This window comes from Rattus norvegicus, chromosome 14 (assembly GCF_036323735.1).
Source record: "Rattus norvegicus strain BN/NHsdMcwi chromosome 14, GRCr8, whole genome shotgun sequence".
NCBI classification, from domain to species: Eukaryota; Metazoa; Chordata; class Mammalia; order Rodentia; family Muridae; genus Rattus; species Rattus norvegicus.
This window is the reverse complement of record NC_086032.1, coordinates 34,152,926-34,172,573: the sequence shown is the minus strand read 5'-3', so window position 1 is coordinate 34,172,573 and position 19,648 is coordinate 34,152,926. Positions and strand designations below refer to the sequence as shown.

At 42.5% G+C, this 19,648-nt stretch overlaps 1 protein-coding gene across 2 annotated transcripts in view; it reads right to left on the bottom strand.

Annotated features, from left to right (window-relative positions):
* Window positions 1-19,648, bottom strand: part of Scfd2 (sec1 family domain containing 2) — a 332,032-nt gene that overhangs the window by 196,850 nt on the left and 115,534 nt on the right. For both annotated transcript variants that reach the window (XR_010057401.1, NM_001017499.1), the window contains exon 5: window positions 9,393-9,642. Coding sequence is in view for 1 of the 2 variants with exons in the window: in NM_001017499.1 (NP_001017499.1) it covers window positions 9,393-9,642 (250 nt within the window). In the remaining variant the exon portion in view is untranslated. The remainder of the gene's footprint in view (window positions 1-9,392; window positions 9,643-19,648) is intronic.

Here is a 19,648-nt window from a genome sequence, read left to right as displayed (position 1 = left end):
CTCCCACACCTCCAGCCTGGTACCTGGCAATCCTGCCTCTCTGAAATGCTATAATCACCCTAGTCAAAAGCCATTACAAATGCCTGTTTCTAAAGAAGATTGTACTCGCACAGATGATGTCATTCTTGTCTGGATTCCTGTTCTCTAGGAGAACAACGTGAAATAATCAAGAGAAGTGTGCTAACTCCCCATGCCCCCGGTCACCAAGATGCTCTGTGCCTGCTTTCTGAGTTCTCTTTGAGAGGTGTGAGATGAGGAACAGGAAGGGGTAAAGGTGTAAGCAGGACAGAGAGGAATTTTAAAAATTATTGAAAATATAATTACACACTATGGAGACCAGATTCTTAGAACATGATATAAAGCACTCTGCATTTATTAATTATGAACAAACACGCTACTTCACTTCTTACAAAACAAGGAGGGGACAGAACGAGTAGCCGTAACTATAGTTAGCCCATCTTTGGTTTCCATACTCATAAAAAGGATATGCACTCCCAACCAAAAAAGTATCCAAACACTTTTAATGGGGAAGAAATCTCAAACCCTACACCAGTATGTGAAAAGAATTATTCAGATTAAATTATTTGTCTTCACCAGCATGACGCAGATAAAGAAATAAAATGTCCACTCATTTTAGTGAATGGTTTGGATAAAACCACGGCGTCTAAAACGTAACACACGAACTCTTGCTGCATTAGAAAATGTGAATTGCTAATGAGCACTGCACCGTATCCTGTTCCAGCTGGCTCTCTGTCGGCTTGGCAACAAGTCAAGAGCCTGAAGAAGAGGTGCGGCCATGTGGTTTGCTTTAAAAAGTAAAGACTAAAAAGGAGGAGGGGCTTCGTTTCATACATGCCTCAGTGAAAATCACCACCCCGCTTGGGACCAAGTCAGGCCAGGTGCCAAGGACAGAATAAACAGGCAACACATACAGACAAATCAGCTTCTATAAGAATTATATTTCTGGTTACTTTTATAGTTATGTCTCAAAACACAGTATCACTGTGCTTACACACGTACATACCCTTTTTGGCCTCCAACATGTTAGTCTTTCACTTTCCCATCATCAAATGAGTCTCAGCCTAAAGTCTGTTGTATCTCTTTCTTATCATCCACCTATTCATCCATCCACCTATCCACCCATCCATCCACCCACCCACCCATCCATCCATCCATCTATCCATCAGCCATCCATCTTGGCCACTCTATCATCTGTCTATGTATCTATCTATGTATCTATCTATGTATCCATCCATCCATCCATCCATCCATCCATCCATCCATCCATCCATCTATGCACCTATCCATCTATCATCCATCTGTCCATCTATCTTATAAAACAGCATCAAAGCAGGCATTGATTGAAACACTTCCTAAAACTAATGCCAGGTGTGGCGGCACAGGCTCCTGATCCAGCACTCAGTGGGCTGAGATAGGAAAATCAGGAGTTTAAGGCCAGCCTGGGCCACACAGTGAGTTCCACCTTTGCTACAATTTTAGGTTGGAATGTTTTGCTTCACTGTCAGGATCCTAATAATTTCATTTGAGGGATAGAAGGTCCTTCTTATTTTCTAATTAAGGGTGGCTTTTCTCTGAAGGAGTATTGCATCCTAGAATTGAGGACATAAATATTAAGACACTAATATTCTCAAGATCTTCCTTCACAACATCACTCAACATTATTTTTAATACATTTATGATGCTATATGCCTGTGATTTTATTCTAGGCACTATGACTACAATAGACCAATTCCAAAACATATAAAACAAAGCCTTGCCTGTCATGTCACTAGGGATTTATCCCATGTCTATTTACTGATTGATTTGTGTACCAATACTTATCAAAATGTTAGAATATTTTCTCTGGACAGTGAGTTTGCAAGTGATTTTTAAGTTCTATTGTGATTATTAGGGAGCAAAATTAATATCATTTTTGTATTCAAGAAAAGTCCGATTATAAATCATGTTAAGAAAACTTAAGTAATTTTATTTTATCCAAATGACAATCTTTGCCCTCCAAAAGTTTATATTTAAAGAATTATAAATAATAAAAAACAATCACAATTATTATAGCTAATTGAATGTGGAGGGGCAATTACAAGGAGAAAGAGCTTAGCCTTTGTCCCTCCTCTTGTTCCTCCTTCTTTTCCTCCTCTTCCTATTCCTCCTCTTTCTTTTCCTTTTGAAACAGGGACTCATTTCACAGCCGAGGCCTGGAACTCACTGTGTGGCCCAGGCTGGCCTTAAACTCCTGATTTTCCTATCTCAGCCCACCGAGTGCTGGATCAGGAGCCTGTGCCACCACGCCTGGCATTAGTTTTAGGAATTGTTTCAGTCAATGCCTGCTTTGATGCTATTTTATAAGACATTAGAGAAGTCCTTCTCAACCTGTGGGTCATGACTCCTTTGGAGGTCACACATCAGATAAGCTGCATATCAGATACTTACATTACAATTCATAATAGTAGCAAAATAACAGGAAGTAGCAACAAGGTAATTGTATGGTTGGGGGCCACCACAACCTGAGGAACGGTTTTAACAGGTCTGAGCATTAGGAAGGGTGAGAAGCTCTGCATTAGAGACGTTCAGGTTGCATGTAATGGGCATGGTGAGGAGGGAGGTCCCTCCCCATCGTGCTACATGTGGCCATGCCTAGCCCCAAGCATAGCACTGTTTTTAAAACAACTACCGTTTAAGTCACACATTGTTTTCTGTGTTATTGGGAAATTTATACTATATCTATTAATAATAAAGCCTAGTTTAAAAGCCTCTTAATTGTCAAATCATATATATATAATTATAGTCATTTGCTGGCTGACAATGGGGATGCGTTCTGAGAAACACATCATCAAGTGATTACAGTATAATGTGAGCATCAGAGTTGATTACACTAATCTAGATGGCATAAGTATCCATCTATATGGCCTTTTGCTGCAATCAAGAAACATGGTGAACATGTGGACCTTTGTGGACCCACTGTCTCAGCTGTCCGTGGAGAACTGAAATGTCATATTTTGGTGTCTGACAGCACTCCAGTTCATAATGTATGCAGCTATAAACACTGGTGATATAGATGAGATGATCCATGCATTTATACACATGTAAGTATCAGCATGAGAAGATCTGTCCTGGTGTTATAATTAATAATGGATGCTGTATATGATGTGTCAGGGAAAAGAGAAGCATTTGCAGACGTAACGTGTAGAGAGCCCTTGCATTGGTGAGGCTGCTTTGCTGGTTAGCTGCCTTAGCAGGCTGCTCCGCAGGTCTTTCTGCACAGCTTGTGATGTATTTTAAATATGCAGTAAACATTTTAAACTTCACTTGATAGGGCTATTTGGTAATATGTGCTTGTGGTTAACTGTTTTAATATGTCGGATAGTAAAACCAAATGTAACAGCTCCAACGTTTCTCGGGGGAGTGATCTGGGAGCAGACATATGTTCTTCATCAGAATCTGCAGCAGAAATCTTAGAAATCAAGAGAAGGGCCAAGGTAGAGCAACGGGGTGGAAGAAAACAGCTCAATAAAGCTCCCTGTTTCACTCTGCTGGCCTGCCACAATCAGTCTGACACACAAAAAAGAAAAGCGCAATCCTTGTGGAAACGTCTGATACCTGCATGTCAGAATACACGAGGTTCCATAGGTCAGGACCGACAGATGAGATGAACCTTTGCACAGATTGTTCTATTAATCCCGAGGAGTTGCTTTAGCTTCGTGTGTTGACTCTGTGGGTCTGGGTTGGTGCACTGTCATCTACTCTAATGAGCCAACATTCTTACTCGAGTGTGGGTGATGCAAGGGCTGATGCTGGACCCACAGAATTACTCTTAGGGTTACCATAGCAATACTTTATTATTACCAAGCCAGAAAGGCATGCTCAAGGAAAAGATTGTTTAAGTCTTGCAGTGTTTTTTAAAACTGAAAAAGTATCCATAGGGACAGAAATACACAGAAATGCATCATCTAAAATGTAATGTATTACTAAGAGAAAACTATGAGATGAAGAAAGGATACAGATGTGACAGTAAAAGAAATCTCAAAGGCAAAATTCATACTACCTCTTATTTTTCTTTTACAATTCTCTGCTTGAAAATGCGTCATGTTTTGTAAGAATATCCTTCCATAAACCTGAGGAAAAGCTTTAATAAATCACAGTAGACCTGCAAATATTCATGTGTTCATAGGCAAGAAGTAGCACCATTTCTAGATGATTCCTGAAGAAGTCTATCTACAAGTCCTGTGTTTCTGCAGGGACCTGCTGAGAACAGACCCCTTCCCAAAGCACAGTGATAGATACTGTGCCTTCTGAACCCAAGGCATAAAAAGCCAGGCACTACAAACCGCCCAAGAGTGTGGGACTTACTGGTGAAAGCAGCTCTCTTGGTTACTTTTCCATTGCTGTGGTAAAACTCCATGACTAAAGCACTTATAGAAGAGAAGGTTCATTTGGGTTTAAGGTACCAGAGTTATAAAAGTCTATTACCATTACAGCCAGGAGCCAGGGCAGCAGGTAGGCATGGCAGATGGGACAGAATGCTAAGCGCTCCCTGAGGCATTGAAACCTCAAAGGCCGTCCCCAGCAATAAACTTCCTGCAGCAAGGGCACACCTTTACAAACTTCCCAGACAGGGCCACCAACTGGGGACCCTAGGGTTCCAACACATAAACCTCGGGAGGACAGTCACATTCACACCTGCACAGCAGTTGAACTGACTGTGAGAACTGAAGCTCTGTTGTTTTTGCTTTTGGATATAATTTTGTCTTCTGTCCCAAAGCATATTTGAAAAACTGGTAGTGTTTGTGTACCAACTGTCAAGGGGAAGTTAGCATCGTGGGTGTACTTCACTGAAGCTGAGGGTGTGGTTATTAGACGGGCAAGTTTATAGACTCTTCCTTTCGCATCCTGTGCTATCCCAGAGAGATACTTGAGAGCCATACAACACTACACTTTCATTACCTAGATTATCAGGCCTCACACTGCTGCCACTGTGACACCCGAATTCTCTCTCTAAGAACTCCTATTTGGTTACTCAAATTAGCAATGGAATCAATTATTCATACACAATGGTGATGGCACATTCTCCACTAGGCTCCGTGTCAGGCACTTTAGCCACTTCAGTGCACAGGCTCTGACTGCCACCACTCTCCATGCCTTACTTACGAAGAGACTGAGAACCTGAAGGTTAAATTATCCGCTTTACGTCCACAAGTATTAAGAATCAGAAAACCAACATCTTTGTACCAAGTTCTGTGTTCAGAGCCTCAACAGAGCCTTAATGCCTTCTTAATGGTTTCTATGTTTGAAGAACTTAGAATAATGCTAAATAAAAAGATGTGTTCAATCAATACTTATAAATTAAAATAGTATATAAACCCAATCCTCTCAGCACATGAAAATACATTATTTCAGCATCTGCAATAAAAACTAATTTCAATATCCTAAGACTAACACAGGGTCATTTAGGTTACTACTTTACATTAAAGCACATCATCCTGCTTTACAATTTCCTGCCAGGAATGTCTACAAGTGGAAGTGTGGCAAATGCAGGCTTCTACCCACTGTCCTTCCCACATTTCTTCTAAGAGAAAACTTGGATGTTTTTGGGTGAAGCTTTCAAGAAAACCATTGCTTCCCTGATGGAATGATGGGGGGAACAGACTCACCTACTACACGCCTTTCCTGTTATCTTTCTTTTGTCCTTTTCTAAACCCTTAGACAGACTGTCTCTGCAGACGCTCCTATCTCAACACTACAGTGACAGAACTGCAGCTTCAGGACACTCAAGGAGGACATCCCTAATCTTTCAGAGAAAAGCAAATCCCCCTTCGTTAGGTTCTCCTAGTGCAGCATACATGGAGGCAATGACGCCAAGCCCATAATCTCACAGTATCACAGGGCAGTAAAATAAGCTTAACTGTAAATTACTGTTTCTACAGTTTCGCCATCCCTCAAGCCTGAACCGCAGACTTTTGACATATTCTGAATTAGTCACTCTCTCACATCGCAGTAACTGAACTGAACAGAGCTACTGCCCTGACAAACTTGCCTTTAAAGGCGCCATAAGAACTCAGGGGAAAATAAATGAATAAGCAGTAATGATAACTGCTTAATCAAAGAATTTATCCAAATTAGTTCTGTGTATAAAAATCCAACATGTTAATTTGCAGGAAAATAAGTGAAAGTCAACAACATTGTGTTAAATAAGCCAAGCACATAAAGAAAGAAGCTGAAAACAGGGGAGGAATTAGTGTGGAGAAGTGCAGTGGGCAGGGTGAGGAGGAGGGTAAACTTCCAGGGGAGGAGAGAGGAATGCAAAGGAGGAGGCAGAAACCACATCAAATCTCATTTAATAAGCACAGTCAATGTGTCTTCATCTTTTTAAATGCTGTTTACTCTAAAAGAATATACAGGTCTCGTCTTTCTTTTTTCCTCAGTGCTTTCTAACCGATGCCCCTGTTCTAATACTGCTGTGCTCCTAACAGGCAGAGGCTATATCGAGCTGCACCTCACACTGGTCCATCCACTACTATAAAGGTTTGAGGCGCTCAACCCTATGTGACAGATGCTATGGAAATTATTTGTTTACAACCCAAATACTATTTCTCATAAAGAATGTCATTTATGCTCAGCAGGTGAGCACTAAGGGCAGTGCTGTTCAGTGGTAAGGCCCAAGGACCGGGAGCTTCCAGGCCACACACCACACTGCTGGGATGTGGCCGGGCCAGAGCTTTAAACCATGCAGTTCTGCATCCTCCCACCTCTCTGTAGGATGGCATTCCAAGCATGCAGTTTGAAATCTGCATTAGATTTCATTCTCTGAAGACAGTTCAAATGGCTCTCCTTTATTTTTCTTGCGGCTGGCAGGCAAACACGGAGTATACAGAAACTCACGCTCTCTTTGAACTTAGCAGGACGGAGGAAGCATAACACCAACCAGCATAAACAGGCCAGCCAGTTCTCAACTCACAGCTCCCCACCCCCAACACTCAAAAGCCACTCCCAGTTATTGTGCACAAATAGAAAGGCTCTGCCCGCCACTCTAGAGCCGTCCGGGGAAGTATCTATTAAAAGGAGAGAGATAAAAAAGAAAATAGTATGCTGCCACTGACCGACACACTCAGCTTTTGTTTTGTTTTACCAACCACAGGTTCTTATTATCCTTCCCACACAAAGGAAGAATAGAAATGCATAAAGGAAACTGTCAAAAATAAATTTCATAATGAATAGATAAAAGAAAATATGGATTTGAAACATGGCCAATTACTGTCAAGAGGTATTAATGAAATAAGCAGAATTAAAGTTTGTTACTCTTGCTTCCAAAAGACAGGCAACCAGTAGACTTCTATGGCTATAATATTATTTTAATTTATTACAATGCAGAGAAAAGAGGATGCATACATAAAATAGGGGGCTATGGCAAACGTGTTACCACTCGGTGGGACAGGTAGATAAAAGCAAGGGCAATAGCTAACCACAGCTTGGTTTTCTTTCCAGACTGAGTACACGATGGGCATGCAGGGCACAAAGCACGGCGGAGAGCAAGTCTAAGCTACCGCATGTAACAGGAGCAGCAGCTACATGGGCTTGAAGCAGGTTTTGTATCTCATGGCTGAAGACATGGGCTTCATCCACAGAACCTAGAGTCATATGCTAGTTCTGTCAATTAGCAATTGAGAAAAGACAGCTTGGCGAAGCCCTTAACAGAGAAGGGGATTGGTCATTTTGTTATTCTGTCAACAGATATGACAGTAAACTAGTTGCTACAGAATTCTTTTGTCAATTACTTATTTTCCAAATTATTTTTAAAACTATTTGACTAATCATAGAATACGTACCAGGAATCAAATAAATTCTGCTACTCAGTGGTATAAAAGCGAAGACTGGACCTTGGAATGACATAAACTCAGAACAAAGAACAGACTTTCCTGTGAAAGCCAGTGGCTTTGCTACAAGATACTAAGTGTATTTGAAAGATAATTCATTCTTTGGATACAGGTTGAAGTAGCCCCTCCTTACAGAAGTGAGTCACCACTACCCCAACACTATGAGTGTTCACTCTGAGAGATAAATGACTCATTTCCCTTAGCAGCAGCTCTAAATATAAACCCTTCTTTCAATGCATTTGAGTTCTCAACATAATTAATAAATATATGTCCACACTAATCAACTACAAGTCTATCTTGAGAACATAGTTCTTTGAATAGCTATAGAAGCTGAGAGAGGGAGAGAGGGAGAGAGGGAGAGAGGGAGAGAGGGAGAGAGGGAGAAGGAGAGAGAGAGGGAGAGAGGGAGAGAAGGAGAGAAGGAGAGAGAGGGAGGGAGAGGGAGAGGGAGGGAGGGAGAGGGAGGGAGGGAGAGAGAGGGAATCTGTGTATGGTGTTTGTGTGTAATTGTGTGTGCATGTTTTTCAGTGATTAGTTAACATATGCCAAAGTAACATCCTAAATACCAATTCTACTATATATCCCAAGTTAATATTGGTAAAAAAGGTATGCTTGATGCTGTAAAATAAAAGTTTGGACATAACTTAGAATTTCCACAATTTATTATTTTTTGACTTTTAAATTTTGAGCTAACACTTTTTTCCTATACAAATATGAATTCACAGAAGTGTTTTCAAAGCACAAAAATGTAATATCCTGAGCAAGCGTAAGAAACTAACAAAAACTGACCTGCGGGTTCATGAGCACCTTGAGTGAGAGCATTCCTAGAGCATTTCGAACATCCAGATGTTATAAAGCTCACCCAGACAACCATGGCTGGAACACACACACTAGCCTTGCTGTCTGTCTGGGGAACTGGAGAAATTTCAACATAATTTCCAATGAAATTCTCCTAGCATCCAACTTTACTTTAAATCAAAGCTCTGTTCTAAGCATTGTATAAACCATATTAAACCATTCTAAGTCAATATTTATTTCTAGTGAAATAAACACGTGTAATGGCAGAGAGTGCTGTGCTTAAAATGGCAACAGATCCCACACGTTCCACTTCAGTGGATCACAGGCTGGCAAACAGGTTCCACGCTATGCAAGGAAATGCTTCCTGTCTGTGGAGAGTGCAGGAGGCGTCCATCTCTCATGGGGGTTAGTCTCCATAACAGCGACAGCAGAGTTCAGAAGTAGGCACAAAATAAAACACACATGCACCAGACACTAAGATCTCCAGCACCATGGCCTGGATCAGAGAAGTCTCCATACTCCCCACAACAAAGAGCCACAGGGGTCGAGAGGATGTATGTCCTGCCTCACTCGAGCGTCCCTGACCAGGGCTATCTACATACATCAAACCCACATGCACACATGGCACGCACCAGTCTCCACAGAACCCGCGCATTCCCAGGGCGTGATCTACCGAAGGGCGTGTTCTACAGCGATGCTCCGCCTCACCTGTGATCTTCTGCAGCAAAGGGGACAGCTCAGACTCCTCAGAGAAGACACTGGCCAGTGCTCTCCTCACCTTCTCTTCCACGTCTCCCAGGTCTGTGTCCCGCGTGCATTCCCCAGTGACCGAGTAGATGTATATGAGGAGGATTAGCAGCTCCTCGGGGCTGTAGTCGTCCCTGGTTCTCTGGCTTGAGGACTTAATCAAGGGTAGCAGCTGATTTAGCACACCAGCCATGGTTGAATCCCCAAGACTCTGAAATGGAAGCAAGGACAGGAAGACCCGTCAGCCCACACAGTCATAACTTGGGATGGACACTGGGGCGAAGGTGGCTTGCAAAGTCTGTATGGACTGGCTGACCACATTCTCTCAGGTCCGTGTTTATCAATCCTGGACAGAATGCTGTAAAAAGTCTGGCATTAGACCTTTTATTCTGAAAAACCCATTTGACAAAATGGCAGGTGAAGTTCCAGGCCCTTTGATAAAGATCTTATTGTGACTTGAGCAAACAAGATTATAATTTTGTTTTATTTTAATAAAATGCAAGTGGTTCAACAGGCTGGGCTGTAACTCAGAGGCAGAATGCTGACCTAGCACAAGCAAAACCCTTGTTTGATCTCCAGCTCTGAAAAGAATGTAAACACTTTGAAAACTTGAAATGTTAAACAAAAAAAGTAAAGTAATATAATTAAAAAAACCTGGCGGATTATCTATTGAAACAAATACTCGTGTTCTTTTAACAGAATCTACAAACTCAATGAATGGTAATCTTCTTTAACACAATCTACATATTCAAATGAGTGATGGTGCTCTTTTAAAGGAATCTCATCTTTCAGGACATCCTTTTCTGATGTGTGCTATGTTGACAAACATAGGTCAGAATATTTTATAGCATAAAGGCCATTTCCTGCTAAACCTGGCAAGTAGAATAATGGCTTAACTTGGGTAACTTCACCAAGGATAGGTTTGAGATTTCTTTTGGTGAATTTGAAGGTAATTCACCTCAATTTTTAAATTTATAATTTAAAATTTTTCATTTCTTCTTCTGTGTGTAATGTTTTGATGAATGTCTATGTACCATGTGCATGCAGAGGCCAGCTTTTCATCTGCAGGGACTGCAGTGATAGACTGTTGTAAGCCTCCATGTGGGTGCCGGGAATCAAACCAGATCCTTTGGGAGAGCAGCCAATGCTCTAAACACTGAGCCATCTCTCCAGTCTACCAAGTTAGCAGCAGCAGCAGCAGGGGGAGGGGGAGGGGGAGGGGGAAAAGAAGGAGAAGGGGAAGGGGAAGGGGAAGGGGAGGAAGAAGAAGAAGAAGAAGAAGAAGAAGAAGAAGAAGAAGAAGAAGAAGAAGAAGAAGAAGAAGAAGAAGAAGAAGAAGAAGAGGAAGAGGAAGAGGAAGAGGAAGAGGAAGAGGAAGAGGAAGAGGAAGAGGAAGAAGAATGGTTTTAGCTCTTCCACCAACTTCTTAAGTGACACTCAGAAGAGATTTCAGGATTCTTTCCATGTGGGAAGAGCACTGCCTCACTGGAATGACCAGGGACTGGAGTATACCAAAAACTACATACATCAACAGCACAAACCTTGCAGTTTTAGGTAAAAAAGACACTAGTATTCATATTCTAACTAAAGGCAAGTTATCTGAACTTGAAACTGACATCATCCATTTATAAGTGTTCCCTGAACACCTACTGTGCCCCATGATTCTAGGCCTGGGAACAGAGCAGACAAATCCTCTACTCTCAAAGTTTATGCCACAGGGGAAAACTGGGCTGAAAAGCTGAGGATGCAAATGCTGTAGACAAGGAGGTAAGTGCTACAGAAGAAAGGGGAACAGGAAAGGGAGATGGGGGAATGGGACTTTAGGAAGTGCACATGTTTGTATAGGTGGCTTCTCACTCTTTTACATGGGAGAAGCCTTGTTAGCAAGAGGACCAGGGACCGAGAATGCTTTAGAAATGCTTCCTTTAAATGTAATGAAGCAAACAGCTGAAGGTTATTGCAAGAAAGTAGCCACTGCAAAAGAGCTCTTGGCACCACATCCATTCAAGGAGGGTCACCCCTAAAGCACCAGCTTCTTGGATGATAAGAAGCAGATGGTGGGGCATCCCCCCAATTCCAGTCCCTAACAACCAGGTAAATATACAACATGTCTACCCTGGAGGAGCCTATGATTCTTCCCTTAGAGCAGCTTTTTAAAAGACAAGTCTAAAAAAATGGATCCGGCAGGAGGCTCATTTGTCAAGTGCACTTGCTGGCACCTGCTCCTCATGCCTGCATCCCTAAGTCTCTGGTCTGTAATGCATGCTAGAGGGAAAAACATCTCATTAGAGACACAACACAACTTCCATTGTATATACCAATAAAATTATATTCAAAATATGCTTCAAGCATCATAAGAAGTCAATAGTTGACTTTGACACAAAGTCAAGGACAGTAGATAGGTACAATGATGTGAGAATTATGGGAAAATAAAAATACACCATTGTGGGATGAAGAGATTGCTCAGCGGTTAAGAACACTGAGCGCTCTTCCAGAGGTCCTGAGTTCAATTCCCAGTAACCATATGGTGGCTCACAACCATCTGTAATGGGATCAGATGCCCTCTTCTGCATCTTCAGCTGTGTGTGAAGACGGCTACAGTATACTCATATAAATAAAAATAAATAAATCTTTTTAAAAGATACCCCATTGTGAAAGCCTAATTGCAATTCTAATTGTCCCTGTCTATAGTTAGCACCTTAGGAAACCTTCATGTCCAAACGACACAATCTGACTAGAGTATGCAGAGCAGGAAGCCACACTGTGCCAGGCTCTCCTTTTACTTTACTACTGAGAGCAAAAGGCAGCAAGGCCTACTCTTATTGTTACCTACTCGGAAAAATACAGACTGCTTTATCATAGTTAGGCAGAAAAGTCCAGAAGCAATGAGATGCTGAGATGATCTAAAGCCATGACATCTCAGTGACAATGAGCACACCAAGATCCTAGTCTCTGACATCTTTCTTTACTTAAAAAATCCAGGAATCTCCAAAGAGATGGCTGATGCCTAAGATATGGAAGGAAACTACAAGAGGGCTGGAAAGTCTTATAGTGCCTAAAATAAAGACATGCAAGGGAGGGGGATGAGGAAATGAGAGAGGAGAGGAGGGAGGGGGAGGGGAAGAAGGAGGAAGGGAGGGGAGGGGAAGGGAGAGGGGAGGGGAGGAGAAGGAGGAATATGTCAAAAGGACTCAAGAGCCAACTGCAAGACTTTCTAGTTGACCACAGATGGAAAAATTTTAAAAACAACATAAAGTCATATTTTCATATAACCTAAAGTACCCAAGAAATGTCCATCAGTTCAAATTGATGGAAATGTGACTGAACTAGGGCAAAGGGATGGCTCAGTCAATAAAGTGCTTGCCTTGCAAACACAAGGGGCCGAGTTCAATCCCTAGCTGGAGTGAGCGGTGACTGGGAACCACCTGATGTGGCTGCTAGGAACAGAGCTTAAGTCTCCCAGAAGAGCAGCCAGCACTTTTAACCACGGAGCCATCTCTCCTGGCCTGTTGGTTATTTTCTGATGCCTGTTTCTCCTCATGAGAAGAAAGAAAAGATCAGAGTTCCTAGACTGAAGTCTTTTTAAAGCAAAAGAAAGTATTTCAGCAGGAGTAACAAGGTGTGTGTGTGGATAAGGTGGTATTTGAAAAGATCTGTGCCACAAGCTGTATGATCTTGGAGAAACTGCCTAACATCCCAAATATCAACTTCCCATTTATGAAACAAAAATGCCTGACTATTAGGCAGCCCCATTACACAGGCATACATTCATGTATTGTACTGCGAGTTACACTGTACTACACTGCGAATCACACTGTGCATCACACTGTACTACACTGCGAATCACACTGTATTACACTGTGTATCACGCTGTACTACACTGCGAATCACACTGTATTACACTGTGTATCACGCTGTACTACACTGCGAATCACACTGTATTACACTGTGTATCACGCTGTACTACACTGCGAATCACACTGTATTACACTGTATATCACGCTGTACTACACTGTGTATTACACTGTATTACACTGTGTATCACGCTGTACTATACTGTGTATTACACTGTATTACTCTGTGTATCACGCTGTACTACACTGCGAATCACACTGTATTACACTGTGTATCACGCTGTACTATACTGTGTATTACACTGTATTACTCTGTGTATCACGCTGTACTATACTGTGTATTACACTGTATTACTCTGTGTATCACGCTGTACTATACTGTGTATTACACTGTATTACTCTGTGTATCACGCTGTACTATACTGTGTATTACACTGTATTACTCTGTGTATCACGCTGTACTATACTGTGTATTACACTGTATTACTCTGTGTATCACGCTGTACTATATTGTGTATTACACTGTATTACTCTGTGTATCACGCTGTACTATACTGTGTATTACACTGTATTACTCTGTGTATCACGCTGTACTATACTGTGTATTACACTGTATTACACTGTGTATCACGCTGTACTATACTGCGTATTACACTGTATTACACTGTGTATCACGCTGTACTATACTGTGTATTACACTGAATGGCACAACCACTTCTCAGAATGCTTCAACCACTCTGCTTTAAATAAATGAAGTCACCCCACAATAGGATAGCCTTCATATAGACTCAAACCCAAGGTGATTCTGTTTTCTGAGGGCTAATTTTTCAGAACACGCTTGAAAGCATTTAGGATAGACAACAGAGGTCGTACTTCCCCAGGTTGTTCCAGCCACACAGCGGCATCTGACACGAGACCTTTAGTTCTGTTGCCACCACTCAGGGCCCTGTGTTCTTTTCTCCTGGAGGACTAGTTAAGAAAGCTGGTGTGGGAATGGCACAAATTTTAGGAAGACCTCTTTGGCAGTCTCAGAGGAGGGAGGGGCAGCCTACAGACACCGAATATAAAACCCAATCACAGGGCTTTACTGCAACAGTCAGTGAAAGGCCAAAGAAAATCAAATGTTACTAAATGCTGCTATTGAAGAGAGGAGCACAGCCAACCAGGGCTGAAGAGAGTTTTTAAAAAATGGCTTCTTTGTAAAGTGACTGGGATTGAGTTTTCCATTCCTTTTTACACAAGCAGATCTATGAGCAGGAGGTAGAGGGCCTGAGCTGTGTCTAGGGTGACAAAGCATTTTGTTATTGCTGCAGTCTGGACCTTGTTATTCTTGAATCAGCCTCCAGTAACTCCGTACAAAGGCCCTCTTTAAAAGTTATGTTGTCCTTAGGAAAGCTGACTGTGAAGTCAAGAGCTGGTCTCTGTTCTGGCATGAGGACCGTATTCCATACGGCAGCCGGCTGATCCAGGCCGGCCCCACCTGCTCATCTGGGAGCAGAACCTGCAGGCTCTCAATAAACCCCAAGCCCCTAGCAGAGAACTCTTCACAGCAGTCCTGTCAGCCAGCGTGTGCAGGTTGGAGAGATGGCAATGGGAGTCTCTGAAGAATGCCCAAGACTCTGGCTCCACACGGTACCTGCCATGATTAAAACCTGTTATTTCTAATCCTTTTTGAAGGAATATGAATTTCCTTTTGTACACCCAAGGCAGAATGCAAAACTGTAAACTAATTCATTGATACACCCAAGTATCAACACATGTACAATAGATACTACACATACCAAAGACATACATCATTTAATAAACTGTAAAAATATTTTTAACTAACAAAGAACAAAGCAAGACCCAGGATACAAGGAGCTCAGAGGTGAGTGGGAGGAGGAATGAACTGCCATGTCTTAGGAAAGTGCTTATAAGATATTGGTATTTGCAATCCAATTCTTCAAAGAGTTAGACAAAACAATTTGCAAATTCATCTGGAATAACAAAAAACCCAGGATAGCTAAAACTATCCTCAACAATAAAAGGACTTCAGGGGGAATCACTATCCCTGAACTCAAGAAGTATTACAGAGCAATAGTGATAAAAACTGCATGGTATTGGTACAGAGACAGACAGATAGACCAATGGAATAGAATTGAAGACCCAGAAATGAACCCACACACCTATGGTCACTTGATTTTTGACAAAGGAGCCAAAATGGAAAAAAAGATAGCATTTTCAGCAAATGGTGCTGGTTCAACTGGAGGGCAACATGTAGAAGAATGCAGATCAATCCATGCTTATCACCCTGTACAAAGCTTAAGTCCAAGTGAATCAAGGACCTCCATATCAAACCACATACACTCAAACTAATAGAAGAAAAACTAGGGAAGCATCTGGAACACATGGGCACTGGAAAAAATTTCCTGAACAAAACACCAATGGCTTATGCTCTAAGATCAAGAATCGACAAATGGGATCTCATAAAACTGCAAAGCTTCTGTAAGGCAAAGGACACTGTGGTTAGGACAAAACGGCAACCAACAGATTGGGAAAAGATCTTTACCAATCCTACAACAGATAGAGGCCTTATATCCAAAATATACAAAGAACTCAAGAAGTTAGACCGCAGGGAGACAAATAACCCTATTAAAAAATGGGGTTCAGAGCTAAACAAACAATTCACAGCTGAGGAATGCCAAATGGCTGAGAAACACCTAAAGAAATGTTCAACATCTTTAGTCATAAGGGAAATGCAAATCAAAACAACCCTGAGATTTCACCTCACACCAGTGAGAATGGCTAAGATCAAAAACTCAGGTGACAGCAAATGCTGGCGAGGATGCGGAGAAAGAGGAACACTCCTCCATTGTTGGTGGGATTTCAGACTGGTAAAACCATTCTGGAAATCAGTCTGGAGGTTCCTCAGAAAATTGGACATTGAACTGCCTGAGGATCCAGCTATACCTCTCTTGGGCATATACCCAAAAGATGCCCCAACATATAAAAAAGACACGTGCTCCACTATGTTCATTGCAGCCTTATTTATAATAGCCAGAAGCTGGAAAGAACCCAGATGCCCTTCAACAGAGGAATGGATACAGAAAATGTGGTACATCTACACAATGGAATATTACTCAGCTATCAAAAACAATGACTTTATGAAATTCGTAGGCAAATGGTTGGAACTAGAAAATATCATCCTGAGTGAGCTAACCCAATCACAGAAAAACACACATGGTATGCACTCATTGATAAGTGGCTATTAGCCCAAATGCTTGAATTACCCTAGATGCCTAGAACAAATGCAACTCAAGACGGATGATCAAAATGTGAATGCTTCACTCCTTCTTTAAAAGGGGAACAAGAATACCCTTGGCAGGGAATAGAGAGGCAAAGATTAAAACAGACACAGAAGAAACACCCATTCAGAGCCTGCCCCACATGTGTGGCCCATACATATACAGCCATCCAATTAGACAAGATGGATGAAGCAAAGAAGTGCAGGCCGACAGGAGCCGGATATAGATCGCTCCTGAGAGACACGGCCAGAATACAGCAAATACAGAGGCGAATGCCAGCAGCAAACCACTGAACTGAGAATAGGACCCCCCATTGAAGGAATCAGAGAAAGAACTGGAAGAGCTCGAAGGAGCTCGAGACCCCTTATGAACAACAATGCCAAGCAACCAGAGCTTCCAGGGACTAAGCCACTACCTAAAGACTATACATGGACTGACCCTGTACTCTGACCTCATAGGTAGCAATGAATATTCTAGTAAGATCACCAGTGGAAGGGGAAGCCCTTGGTCCTGCTAAGACTGAACCCCCAGTGAACGTGATTGTTGTGGGGAGGGTGGCAATGGGGTGAGGATGGGGAGGGGAACACCCATAAAGGAGGGGAGGGGGAGGGGTTAGGGGGATGCTTGCCCGGAAACCGGGAAAGGCAATAACACTTGAAATGTAAATAAGAAATACTCAAGTTAATTAAAAAAAAAAAGATATTGGTATTTGCATTGGAAACACCCAAATCCTGATACAGGCCCATGCCACCTGGGTTGTAAAGAGCCAATGTGCACTGCGAGGGAGGAGCAAAGCTCTAAGTAAATACTTATAAATGAATCATAGGTAGGATCCGCCCTCCAGTAGGTGTTTTGTGTACATCCACCAAGAGGTAGGAGAGGTAGGAAAATGTCCACTTCCTGTAGTCTGTGGCTGTTGTCACATGTGGTACAGAGGCTTTCCGGATGTGATGAAGAGTGTCCATCCTTTCATCACTGCAATCACAACACCTTGCAAAAACAGCATAAAAGGACAGCTATTTCAGTTAATAGTTGTAGAAAGATCTCAGGGTCTGAGAGAGCAAGACAGCCGGGACAGCTCAAACCCTGGCAGCAGCCCGAGGCAAAGGCTGTTCACATTGTGGCAGACAAGAAGGAGGAACTCAGGCCAGAACACAGACAGAAAAAACCTATTCCTAGTGAGCAATCTCTGCTAAGGAGGCCTCCCCCACCCAACCCTCCACTGTCTTCAGAACAGTCTCATAAGCTGAAGATCTAGATGTAAAGCACAAGTCTGTTGGGGACTTTCTGAGTCAAACCGTAAACATTTCTGCCTGACTCCCAAAGGAAAAGGCTTCCCAGAGAACAGTTTCCAAGGTCCAGATGCTCAAGCACTCAGCAGCCTGGGGCTTTCGATCTCTGAGGTCTTGCCTTTAAGAAACATTTCCTATCCCCCAGTGCAAAGTGTGCACTTCTCTGCAATGGACTAAAGCCTCGCAGTCACCTCACAGGTATCACCTGTGCCCACCCTGCCCACAACTGTAACTATGTCTACCTTCCTCGGCTGACCGGGTGCCATGTTTTCAAACCTTTCCGCTCTGCTTTTGCTCTGGACTCTTGCTGTAAGTCAGGCATAAGTAGGAAATAATAACCATGCCACAATATAAATATTGTATTTTGAGAATTTTATCTGCCAAATAAATTAGTCCATTATTTTTCAATGTGGTTTTATTCAAACTTTCAGGAATCAGCAAAATATAGGCAGATTATTTGCCAGAAGGTATCAGGGCTTCAAGCCCAGTTCCCACTGAAAGCTCATGAGCAGTCCTCACTCCCTGCAATTGTATTGGTGATCAGCTCTTCTCGGCACCCTCCAGAGTAGCCCTTAAGAAAAGCCCCTAGATGGGGTTGGGGATTTAGCTCAGTGGTAGAGCGCTTGCCTAGGAAGCGCAAGGCCCTGGGTTCGGTCCCCAGCTCCGGGGAAAAAAAAAAAAAAAAAAAAGAAAAGCCCCTAGGGCCAGAGAGGCTGTGGTTTAACAACACTTACTGCTCTTCCAGAAAACCAGAGTTTGGTTTCCAGCACCCATATCAGATGGCTCACAACCACCCATAACTCCAGCTTTAGTGAATGTGGTATCATCTTATGGCTTGTTCAGGCACTGACACACACACACACACACACACACACACACACACACCTTTTTTTAACATGTATACAATTCTGTCCCACACACATACACACAGTCTCACACACATATAACTCTTTTACACACACAAGTATCCCTCTCCCCTCTCTCTCTTACACACACACACACACACACACACACACACACACACACACACCCCTTAACAAAAGGAAAACAAAAAAGTTATAGCACTCTGGAAAGCTTCTGTAACTCCCATACTTCCAAACTATTCCATACTTGCCCTGAGAGCCAGGTCAAAGGCCTAACTAGAACCACGTGATCAAGTTTATCCTAGCAGCAGCCCTACTTTCCTGGTACCAATTTTCTATAGTAACCACCTTGCATGTTGCCGTGACAAAAGCAACTCAAGGCTGTAAACATTCCTTCTAGCCGGTGGTTTTAAAGCATCTCTGTTTATCATATTGGAGAAGGCGTGGCAGCAGAAACAGGCCACCCTGTGACAGTGGAAACGTGTGTTACAGGAACCCATGGTAGTTATTACCTCAGGGGTCCACACCTAGTGACTTTTGCAGACCAGGCTCTATCTCCTAAAGCAGTGGTTCTCAATCTTCTGTGACCTGTGAATACAGTGTGTCATGTTGTAGAGACACACACCTCCCTGCAACCATAAAATTATTTCCACTGCTACTTCATAACTGTAATTTTGCTACTGTTATAAACTATAAGGTAAATATCTGATATGCAGGATATCTGATAGTCCACCCCCAGAGGGGTCATGACCCCACAGGTCAAAAACTGCTGTCCTAAGCTGAGGCCTCATGAAAGACAAAAGCACTGTACAATGGATGGCACTGTAAGGCCAAGCTCTAACACTGCAGATCTAGAGACGAGGCAATGAGTCTACATTGAGTAGGACTGACCTAATCATGGGAGTTCTTAAAGGTGAGGACTTT